This window comes from Garra rufa, chromosome 5 (genome assembly GCF_049309525.1).
Source record: "Garra rufa chromosome 5, GarRuf1.0, whole genome shotgun sequence".
Taxonomy (NCBI): Eukaryota; Metazoa; Chordata; class Actinopteri; order Cypriniformes; family Cyprinidae; genus Garra; species Garra rufa.
Genome location: NC_133365.1, coordinates 37,108,346 through 37,120,726, shown reverse-complemented (window position 1 = coordinate 37,120,726; position 12,381 = coordinate 37,108,346). Strand labels below are relative to the sequence as shown.

General features: G+C 36.4%; 1 protein-coding gene across 1 annotated transcript in view; it reads left to right on the top strand.

Annotated features, from left to right (window-relative positions):
* unc5db (unc-5 netrin receptor Db) overlaps positions 1 to 11,796 on the top strand; it is a 185,982-nt gene extending 174,186 nt beyond the window's left edge. Inside the window, exons 14-17 of the mRNA XM_073840261.1 lie at positions 674 to 823; positions 3,986 to 4,150; positions 6,327 to 6,505; positions 7,787 to 11,796. Of these exons, the coding sequence (XP_073696362.1) occupies positions 674 to 823; positions 3,986 to 4,150; positions 6,327 to 6,505; positions 7,787 to 7,970 (678 nt within the window). The 3' untranslated portion in view covers positions 7,971 to 11,796. The remainder of the gene's footprint in view (positions 1 to 673; positions 824 to 3,985; positions 4,151 to 6,326; positions 6,506 to 7,786) is intronic.
* Positions 11,797 to 12,381: the final 585 nt, after the last annotated feature.

The following is a 12,381-nucleotide window of genomic DNA, read 5'->3' as shown; positions in this document are numbered from 1 at the left end:
GAACTTCCTTTATTTAAATATTTAAGAAGATTATGGCAAAACTAGACTGCATTTGCAGTAGGATCCAAAAGTCTTAGACCACTGGTGACAGCGTGGGTTTAAACTATGATGGTTTAATTGTGTGATCAGAATGCCTGCTTTGGTCAGTGCTATTTTCAAGCATACAACCAGAGGATACAAAAGTCAAAGTCAATTACTGTTGTCTTGCATGAGTGCTCAGACTCTTGAGCACACACACGCACAGAGAGAACACTCATCTTTGCAATGCAATAAAACACAAAGCAGTTTTGACAGATGAACACTGCCACGCTTGAAATCAAAGAAGCCTGTAATCAATTTAAATTCAATTTTCTTTTCAAAGCTTTAACTAGCACTTTGTTTGAAAGCTCTTTTTTATATTTCTGAATGTTTATTAGCTGGATCTTTTTGTTCCTTCCAAACACTGTACCTTTTTTTAGCTGTTCCAGATCAAGTTAAGATAATGTCTTCTGAATTTTGACTACAATGGATTGACAAGATGTTACACATCCAACACCTCCTAAAGCAGAATAGCTGCAATACTGTGGTTCTAGTTATGGTTGTAAAGTCTGTCCACGTTTTTTTTCTGTACCACATTCTATGTTTTTCCCTGGTGTTCTCACTCTGTTTTCCTGTACTTCCATTTTTTACAAAGAGAGTGGTCACTGCTGAAACCAGTAGAGGAGGTCAGCTTCTCGAGGAGCCCAAGACGCTGTTCTTCAAAGGAAACTGCCTCAGTCTGCAGGTGTCCATCCAGGATATCCCTCAGTTTCTGTGGAGCATCAAACCCTTCACCACCTGTCAGGTAACATGCCAGCATTAGTAACCTACTCTGTCCAGTAGAGTAATGTGCAACAGGCAGCTGCCTACACAAAGGCAGGTAAAGCTAGAAAAATCCTGGATTAAAAAACGACCACTACTGGGTAAATAGTGGACAAAACACAAGCTTATACTGTATACAATAACCCATTTTCTGGGTTGTTTTTTAACATAGTGAAGGTTATTTACATAATGAAGGTTATAGCTTATTTTGAAGGTTATCATTTCAAATAATATTAATGCAATATATTCTCTCTGGTTACAAGTTGACATATACCTTGGGGATCTGCAAAATGTTAATTCTTTTACCAGAATAAGAGGGATCATACAAAATGCATGTTATTTTTTTATTTAGTACCAACCTGAATAAGATATTTCACATAAAAGACGTTTACATATAGTGCACAAGAGAAAATAACTGTTACATTTATAAAAGTGACCCTTGTTCAAAAGTTTACATACACTTGATTCTTAATACTGTGTTACCTGAATGACCCACAGCTGAGTCTTTTTTGTTGTTGTTGTTGTTCAGAAAAATCCTTCAGGTCTCATAAATTCTTAATTTTTTCAGCATTTTTGTGTATTTGAACCTATTCCAACAATGACTGTATGATTTTGAGATCGATTTTTACACACTGAGGACAACTGAGGGACTCATATGCAACTGTTACAGAGGGTTCAAATGCTCACTGATGCTCCAGAAAGAAACACGATGCTATGGTATTTAGGCAAAATAAGAAAAATATACACATCTTCATTCTTTTCAAAAGTTTACATCCCTCGCTCTTATTACGTCGTGTTTCCTACTAGAGCATCAGTGAGTGTTTGAACCAAGCGGCAACACGGAAATGACTTAAACTGCAATTCATCGACTGGCCGCTAGAGACTGGCTGCAAAAGGGAGTCAGTCCCATTGACTCCCCATGTTAAAATGCCCAACTTTACAGTAGAAAAAAGTATGTTTACAGCCTGGTTCAAAAAATGGTTTTGGTCTATATAGCTAGTTTTGCCCTTCATGTCAACTGTGAGGGGGGTGAATTTTTTTATAACTCATCCGTTTAAGTTATATTAAGCCTTAAAGTTCAGCATAATTAAGGGCGCAGCCACTTGAGTGACGGGGGATTGCCGCTGCTGTCAACACTGTTGCACCCACGTCCCGCCTTTTTGTCCATTTTTGATTATCCGGGAGTGATGCGCGGTGACGCGATTCCAAGATGGCAACGGCCGACTCCCGCCCACTATGAGCTTCAAAATAGCGCTTCAGAATCCTACGGGTGACGTCACGGATGCTACGTCCATATTTTTTACAGTCTATGGTTTGAACCTTCTGTAATAGTTGCATATGAGTCTCTCAGTTGTCCTCAGTGTGAAAAGATGGATCTCATAAACATACAGTCATTGTTGGAAAGGGTTCAAACACACAACATATCTGAAAAAAAAAAAACTAAGAATTTGTGGGACCTGACAGCTTTTTTTGAAGAACAGCAGGCAGTTTAAGTGTTCAGGACAAACAAGGGACTCATGAGCAACTATCACTAAACAAAAAAAAAAAAAAAAAAAAACCCACAGCTGTGGATCATTCAGGAAACTACACAGTAATAAGTTATAAGTTATAAAAAAAATTTTAACGGGGTAATTTTTATAAATTCAACTATTATTTTCTCTTGTGGACTTTATGTAAATGTCTTTAATCTGAAGTATCTTATTCAGGTCAGTACTAAGTAAAAAACACCATGCATTTTGTACGATCCCTCTTATTTTGGTAAAATAATTAACATTTTGCAGCTTCTGCAAGGTGTGTGTAAACTTTAGACTTGTGAAACAAAACGTGAAACATAATACATTTTTGTCTCATTTTGTTTCTACAATTCAAAAATTTGATAGGAAAACAATATAATCAAAACCTTAATTTTATTCGGATGACTCCGACGATAAGATATTAAAACTTGTTTTTGATAACATAATTTAATTAAATGTTTCTTATTACAGTGGCAGTTTTTAAGCATGAAACTCCTGATGTTAGATGTATTTACTGGCTAATTGTTTTTATTCATTTTTATTATATAATAAAAAAACAATTAGCAAGTGAGGTAAGAAAAAATAAACTGTTCTCTGAAAACAAGTCTTAATATTTTATGCTAATTTTCTTCAATTTTGCAAATGAACTGTCTTGTTTTAACATCTTAAGAAGTTTGTAATGTACAACAAGACAAAAATACATTTTAAATACGCCTACCTGTCTATCCTGGGATGTTTTTATAATAAAAGCCAAAAGCTCATAAATAAATGAAGTAGAAAAATCCAGTCTTCATGTGTGAACATTGTATAGAAAGCATAAAGTGAGAGTTTTAGGGTGTCACTTTATATTAGGTGGCCTTAACTACTATGGACTTACATAAAACAATAAGTACAATGTACTTAGGGACAGGTTTTGTGGTATGGGTAGGTTTAAGGATGGGTTAAGGTGTAAGGGATGGGTCAAACAGTGTAATTATAAATGTATTACAGATGTGATTACATGCCGGTATTTTTTAAAATATAAGTACACTGTAAAAACGAAGTTTCATAAGACTCAAACTGTCCTACCTAGCATGCACGTAGACATTGACAAGTATTTGGCACTAGGTTGAGGTATTTGATCAGTTCAAAGGTGCTTCTGTCTCCTGAAACATGCTTTTATATGCCTACTCGAGGGAGAAATTAATCCCGGCATTAAGGCATCTGCTGTCCCATCAAGCATCTCTTCTGCTCAGGGTTCCTATTACTGTTGACATAGAGCATCTCGCAGGTCATTTCAATATGCAGGGCTGGAGAAACGGCGCAGGAGAGGTCAAGGACATTCCCTGCAGACGTGCTACTTCACAGAAATTAATTATACATCAAAGGCAATTGCTTTCCCTTCCGCTGCCTTGCTCCCAGATACGGTGTGTTGTACATACCCCTGCATTGACCCCTATCATCGGAATTAACAGGGATTAGAGTTTGTGTCTCTTTTGTAGTGATGCTCTCAGTGACGAGTCTTTTAAACACGCATGCTTCCACATTTTTCATGGATCAGGTGCTTTCAGCTGACTCAGCTCTCTGATCTCTCTCTCTCTCTCTCTCTCTCTGTTCTTCTCTTTATTTCTGGTGCCCTCGTCCCACTGCAGGAATTCTCCTTCACCCAAGTGTGGTATAGCAACCAGCAGCCTGTGCACTGTGCCTTCTCGCTGCAGAGACATAGCGCCTCAACCACCCAGCTGTCCTGCAAGATCAGTGTGCGGCAGGTCAGAGGTCACGAGCAGATCCTGCAGGTCTACACCTCAGTGGGAGAGGTCAGGTTCAGTCTGGTTTAATAACATCTCTGTCTTCGGCTACTGTCATTATTTACATTATTTTTTAAGGAGTGTTGACATGTTCCAAACAATGACAGTTTATAGTGACAGGCTGTCAAGCTCTAAAAAGGAGTGTCATGAACAGAAAGTATTTACTGATTTTAGTGCAGACTTCAGTGCAGCTCTCAAATCAAATACGCTATTGACATCTAACCTGCACCGCACACTCTTAAAAATAAAGGCTCTTTATTGGCATTTATGGTTCCTTAAAGAACGTTTAACATCCATTGAACCTTTCCAATGCAGAGAAGGTTCTTGTAGTGGAAAAGTGTCTTTAATTAATTAAAATGTTCTTCATGACAAGAAAAAAAGATTCTTTTAAAGAGTTAGTTCACCCAAAAATAAAATTTGCCCTTGATTAAGTCACCCTCAAGGCATCCTAGGTGTATATGACTTTCTTCTTTCAGTCGAGTCCAATTGGAATTATATTAAAAATCTTCCTAGCTCTTCCAAGCTTTATAATGGCAGTGGGCGAGTGTTTCTGTTTGACAGTCCAAAAGAACGCCAATAAAGTGCATCCATCCATAATAAATCATGCTCCACACAGCTCCGGGGGGTCAATAAAGGCCTCCTGTAGTGAATCAATGTGTTTTTGTAAGAAAAATATTGCATATGACGTATGCCGCGCTTATGTGCCGCTGATCTTGCAAAAACCACGGTTTGTTTACAGGAGCAAAGGAAGAAAAGTTTCCTTACTTTAGCAAAGGAAAACCAGTCTCCTCTTGGCTTATAACGAAATCTTCCGACATTTTTCTTTACAAATCCTTCTGTAGTACATCTAACCATCGAACGTTCGTCACTTCTCAGTAGCATATGCACAACGCATACGTCCTACCCGGAACGGCTTCCGTGTATGAGAGTTATTACGCTTTAAATATGGATATGGATACGGATATTTTCTTACAAAAACCCATCGATTCACTACAGGAAGCCTTTATATTAAGTTCTTTGGGGAGCAAGACACATTTCTTCTATGGCATCACTGCTGGATAAGGCACCTATTTTGATTTGAGTCACAGTAGAGTTAAAGAGTAACGTGAATAATGACTTAGAATTCAGTTCATATTCAGTTAAACCTTCAGTTTGACTTTGGATGCCTTGAAATATAGCCTGCGAGTCGTGTGGTGCTTCTTATGCATTTTGGAGTTCTACAGTCTGAATTTAGAGTTAGTGGATTAAAAAAAAAGTCAAATAATTAACTGTTTCTTTAACAACTTCTGTCTTTTGGGGTCAGATTTACTAACAGCTTGTGCCAGTGCAAACCCTCTTGGCATTAGAATTTACTTAAGACATGCAGTGAAAGATTTGTGATTAAAAGGTGTGGAAAGTTATTTTTGCAACCTTATTATATGCATTTGTAGGAGTTTAACTTTTAGATGCTATATTTATGGAAGGAGAGTCAGGTTGCTGGTATTTTTGCCATTATTAAAGGGTTAGTTCACCCAAAAATGAAAGTCTGTCATTAATTACTCACCCTCATGTTGTTCCAAACCCGTAAGACATTCATTCATCTTGGGAACACAAATTAAGACATTTTTGATGAAATCTGAGAGCTTTCTGACCCTGCATGGACAGCAATGCAACTACCATTTTCAAGGCCTAGAAAGGTAGTAGGAACATCATTAAAATAGTCCATGTTACATCGGTGGTTCATCTGAGAGCTGATTGTTGAATAAAGTTGTTATTTTTGTCTTTTTGAGCACAAAAAGTGTTCTTAAAGCTTCATGAAATTAAAGTTTAACCACTGATGTCACATGAATGTGGTAGCTGCATTGCTGTCTATGCAGTGTCAGAAAGCTCTCAGATTTCATCTAAAATATATGAATTTGTGTTCCAAAGATGAACAAAGGTCTTACAGGTTTGGAATGACATGAGGGTGAGTAATCAATGACAGAATTTTCATTTTTGGATGAACTATCCCTTTAAATGCCCAAAGAATATGTCTCAACCCAATGATCAGGCTGCATCTGTGTTCTTTAATTTTCTCATTGTCCGTAGATCAACCGCAGAGCTTTCCACTCCCGTCAGCACTTTTATGGGATTGTGGTCTCACATTAGTTTGCCTTGTTTAGTAATTCAGGCCCTGCCAAAACCATGTTTTTTTTTTTTCTTTCAGAGTGAGAAAGAGACGGTCCCATTTTTTATGCAGGCAGATTGCACGGTGACTTCACAGACGGGGGCCAAAGCCTTCAAAATCCCCCTGTCCATACGTCAGCGGATATGCACCACCTTCGATACTGCCAACGCCAAGGGCAAGGACTGGCAGCTCTTAGCTCAGAAACTCCACATTCAAAGGTGAGTGCCAGAGAGAGATGTAGCCAAGGCAACAGGACTGATTGAAACTTATTGCAGCAGTGCTCACTTTGTTAACAATGCCCTTGAATAATAAGCTTAGACTGCGCTCCACTTTGCACGATCATTTCACTCAGAACTCATACTCCTCAGGCTTTTCATCTTTATTGAATTCAGTTTCTGCAAAGGTTAGAAGTTAAAGAACCACTAGAGATTCGAGAGATATAAGAGCCACCACCTTCCCTTTATCTATGAAGCGATTGTGTGGCACATTGATAGTTTATACTGATTTTTGTTTCTATGTAGATGATTTATGAGCTGAACTTAATCCAAACTGTAAAACTTCCTTTTAAAATCTGATTTTTTTTCAAAGTTGCATTTAAGTAACACTGCAAAAAGAATCCATGCAAATGAAAAGAGAACTGTTACAATTGAAGACATGTTTTTATTCCAACTAATACATTGGAAATAGATAAATGCATCACCACTTATGAAGATATAAACTGGTATTGCAGCTCTGTAATTTGTGCCATTTGAAAAAATGGCATTTCAGAAAGCAAACATCTTGTTACCTTTTCTTGAACCTATGTCACATGACCATTTGAGTTTGGAATTATATTACAACACTGCCATCTACTGGCAAATTACAAAAAACAGCACACATTATGTTTTTGTTTAAACTGTAGTGCCTAACAACAACAGAATGCTATACATACAGGCTTTAATAAAAATTAATCTATTATTATTAAGTGAGTTATTTAATGCAAATGAGTTATTTTATACAGCTGTGCTTGCAAACAGTGTCTGTATGACTCGAGCAGAATAGAAGGTTGACATATAAAATATGCTTTTGCTATATGTGACCTTGGACCAGAAAACCAGTCTTAAGTAGCACTGGTATATTTGTAGCAATAGCCAAAAATACATTGTATGGGACAAAATTATTGATTTTTCTTTTATGTCAAAAATCATTAGGATATTAAGTAATGTAAATTTCCTACCATAAATGTATCAAAAAATATTTTTATTAGTAATATGCATTGCTAAGAACTTCATTTAAACAAATTTAAAGGCGATTTTCTCAGTATTTATATATTTCAGATTTGCAAATGGTTGTATTTCAGCCAAATATTGTCCTATCCTAACAAACCATACATCAACGGAAATGTATAAATTATCTCAAATCTTAAAATTGACCTTTATGACTGGTTTTGTGGTCCAGGGTCCCATATGGTCAAATAACGTTGTCTTCTATGTTGAAACCTGCATTTCTTTTCGGCACAGGAACCTGTCCTACTTTACCAAGCAGAAGAGTCCCTCTGCTGTCATTCTCAGTCTCTGGGAGGCCAGGCATCAGGACAGTGGAGATCTAGACTCCCTTGCAAGTGCTTTGGAGGAGATCGGAAAGATCCACTGTAAAAGTCTGCCCCAGAGTCCAGATGAAAAAGAAACAGACTTTACGTTTTGAGGGACTACTGAAGACTACATGTACGCAGCCAGGTGCAATTCCTAAGCATCTTCAATTTAGAGTCCAAGTGGGACCCAGCTAAGGCATATCCAGTCTGAGAGAAGACTCGGATGAGATGTGACCAATCAGACGGTTTCACATATCTGTACATGTGCAAAGGAAGTATGAGTTGGTATGAATTTGGCACAGATTCAACAGCTTCAAAATGCTTTTCTCAAAAACAAACATCAAAGTGCCAAGCCATCACATTGTACATGAATTTCCACCTTAGCCTTTTCTTGGTGTTTATTATTTTACATTTTTTTGACTATTGTGTGGGATTTTATTGGTGGCCAGGTTGGGATGTTCTTGAGCATTTCCTTGCGTTAGCATCATAATTAAAGGGATAGTTCACCCTCATTACTCACCCTCATGTCGTTCCAAACTTATAAGACCTTCGTTCATCTTCGGAACACAAATTAAGATATTTTTGATGAAATCTGATCCTACATAGACAGCAATGCAACCACCACGTTCAAAGCCTAGAAAGGTAGTAAAGACATTGATAAAATAGTCCATGTGAAATCAATGGTTCAACCGTAATGTTATAAAGCTACGAGAATACTTTTTGTGCACAAAGAAAACAAAAATAATGATTTTATTTAACATTTATTCTCTTTCCTGTCAGTCTCTGTCATTATTTTCTCACCCTCATGTCGTTCCAAAACTCTATGACTATGGAACATAAAAGAAGATATTATGACAAATGTTCATTTCCAAACAGTTTCAGTTTTTTTATTTCTATTACATGGACAAAAAATACAATGGAAACCGAAACTCTCTGTTTTCTACAGGAAAAAAAGAAATGATAAATGATAAAAAACTTATTTTTGCCTGAACTATCCCTTTAATCTTTTCCTATTTTTTTCACTAGTGTTCCAGAGTTCTTCATTATTTATATCCCTTCTGCATGTTACTACTGATGTGTGCTTTGTTTGCACTATATGATGTTTAGAGAAGGGAAGAGAGGGAAATACACTCCTGCAAACTGCCTTTTTAGCTCATCGCACATTGTGATCATGGCTCACCATGTTCTTTTTATCTTCACTGTTGTTTTATTTTCATTTTGCCTTAATGGGATTGATTGAGGAATAATTTTGAATAATATATGTGACCCTGAACCACAAAATCAGTCATAAGGGTCAATAAATAAGCTTTCCATTTATGTATGGTTTGTTAGGATAGGACAATATTTGGCCAAGATATGACTATTTTAAAATCTGGAATCTTGAGACTTGAGAAAATCACCTTTAAAGTTGTCTAAATGAAGTTCTTAGCAATGCATATTAGAAATTTACTAAATATATATATATATATAACATGGTCTTTACTTTGTATCCTAATGATTTTTGGCATAAAAGAAAAATCAATCCTTTTGACCCAGCTATGTGCTACTTATGACTGGTTTTGTGGTCCAGGGTTACAAATGGTAATATAAAGATTCGAACCTTGTTTTTAGCCATGGCAGAGTACTGTGCATTAAAAAGAACCTCATTTATGCAGGTTAGTGGGGTAAAAATCAATTACACCTCAAAGCATAACCCATTTGCTCAAATGCTTACTCTGTTCCTGTTAGTGCGTTTGAGTCATCAGGGGCAGAGAGCAGGACGGTATCATGCGTTTTATAAAGCGTCAGGCCTGAGACTAATATTGACCAGAAGAAGCGTTTACTTAAGCCATGCAAACGGCAGCACATCCCTTTTGTTAACACTTATAGCTTTCTTTTGAAATGCATCTGAAAAGGAAGAGCTCTAAGAGGCCTCTGCAAAATGAAGCCTCTCTTATCTCCTCTGACCAAATTCCACCGTGCGGTGGGAAACACAATGGGGGAACACGGACCGGTGAGCAGTGAGAGTTATAATTAAGGTCTGATAAAAGGAAAAGAGCTATGTGGAAAAATGCTGTCAGAAGTGTAGGAAAAAAAAGTTACGTCCTCCTTTTCCAAGTCATCTACTTCATTAACCTTCTCTCTCAAACACAAATGCCTCCAATTTTAGTTGGTTTTCAGTGTTCTAGCCACTACAATGCTTGCCTCTGGTTTGAAAAGTTAAGCTTTATCTCTTACTCTGGATATTCTTTATATATATTTTTTTTATTTGTATGTTTAATATGAGTTTAATGAAGGATTTAACTAGACTGATTTGCTGGTCACTTTTGTATGCTGAGAAGCACTAAGAGCAGCCTTGTTTGACTTATTTATTTATGCTTCTTTTTTTCTTTTTTTTAATGCTGCTGCTAAACCATCAGTTGTCTGCAACTGTATCAAGTATCACAAAATATTGTTTTATATTTCTTTATTTTAATTTATTAGCAACTTTGCTGTCACCCCTCTAAAATTTAATTAAAACGTAATTGTGTTTTCACAAGTTTGAAAAGTTTTAAAGGAAACCCTGGGTGTTAAGACTTGTATGGCTTAATATAATGTAAATGATGTCTCTTACTAGAATATGTAGTAGAAAACCTATTAAAGATTTACGTTATTTCAAAAATCCACATCATTTTATACATATTTTGAACTATGGTGGGTGCCATTATTTTGATAACATACATAAAATGGCTGCTATAAAATCTGTTGCTATTTATACCACAACACAACTCGAAATAAGCAACTTTAAAAATAAAATACCGATATGATGCCACATTGTGCGGCTTTTGGTTGTAATTTTCAGAGGAGACAAGAATAGTAGGATGCCTGTGGACGAATAAAACTTCCTAAAGACTTGCGTCTTTGTTCTCTCCACTTCAGCCCTGATGCCTTTGAGGCTTTTAGTAGACCACAGCTACTGAAAGAGCTTACAAGCGATTTAAACATGCCAATGTTTGTCATGCCGCCACAGCCACGGAAGGAGTTTTTCAGCGCAGATTTCATGCAATATCCAGGGGCGTTTAGACTCTTTGTGGGGAAAATCGATGGTACGGCATTTGGTTTAAGCCTACGATTATATCCATCACCACCTGTAAGCTCCTAGTAGCTGTGGTCATCCTATCAGTATTTTATTTTCTGAGTTGTTGTGGTAAAAATAGAAACAGATAGTGCCGGTAGATCACAGAGTGCAACCGTTTTACATATACCAAAATAATGGCGCCCCCATAGTCTAAAATATGTATATAATGATGTGAATTTTTTAAATAATGTAAATATTTCATGGGTTTTCAACTACATATTTCAGTAAGAGCCATACATGTCTTAATACCCAGGGTTCTCTTTAAAGAAAAACACTTTGGTGCACATTAAAGTTTATTAATGTTCATATTTATGTCCAAATATTGGAACGTCACGTTAAAAAAAATAAAGAAGTAAAGAAAAATAAATTCTAGAAATGGCTATCAAACCAAACTTCACATTTTGCCCTATTATTGTGGACTGCATTTATAGTGTTACTATTTGATAAACTAGTCAAAGCCTTTGAACGGTAAAGTTAACAATGTTTATCCGTCCCACGTTCATGTTATATTTAGGCCTTTGCTTCAAATTATGATTCTTGTGCCTTGTATAACTTCTGTAAATGGTGAATGTTGTACAGGTTAAGATGGTTCTGAATCATGCAAATGTACTGTAAGATATCAGTTGAAAAAAAAAAAAAACACTATATTACACTGATATGCAGGGGTCAAGAGCTTTTCTAGTGCTAAATATACTTGTTTGGTATCGCCAGGCCAGCTTTGTGGTATACTGTATCTATGATTATGAACATTTTGGATGTTTTCTGTACAGTAGAGTTTGCTGATGTATATGCAGTCTTTTGGAAATAAATGTACAGCTGAAGAGAGCTGCAACTCTAGCAAACATGCCTCATGACGTTATTTTCTTCCCAGGCTATTTTCATACTAATTTTGTACTTAAGGATTACTCCACTTCCAAAAAAAAAATTCCTGATAATTTACTCACCCCCATGTCATCCAAGTCTTTCTTCAGTCGCTAAGAAATTAAGTCAGGGTGGGATGATTTTGAAGTTGGAGGAGAAAAGGAGATGGGAATTTTTTTGACAACTGTCTTGAACCGGAGTTCACAGAGAAAGCATGTGCATCACAGAGCTAGACAAGATGAGCATTTGTGGTTAAAAAGTGTATAAAGGTTGTTGTTTTTTTTTAAGAAAATGAGTGATAGTTTTGCTAGATAAGACCCTTATTCCTCGGCTGGGATCATTTAGAGCCCTTTGAAGCTGCTTTGAAACTACATTTTTAACCTTCAAAAAGCTTAATGTCTTTGTGGCTGAAGAAAGAAAGACATAAATATCTTGGATAACATAAGGGTAAGTAAATTATCCGGAAATTTTTATTCTGAAAGTAGAGTCATCCTTTAATATACTAAAAAAGATTCTTTAGTACTTCTTAAGATAATCTTAAGAACATCTAAGTGTACTTAAATGTG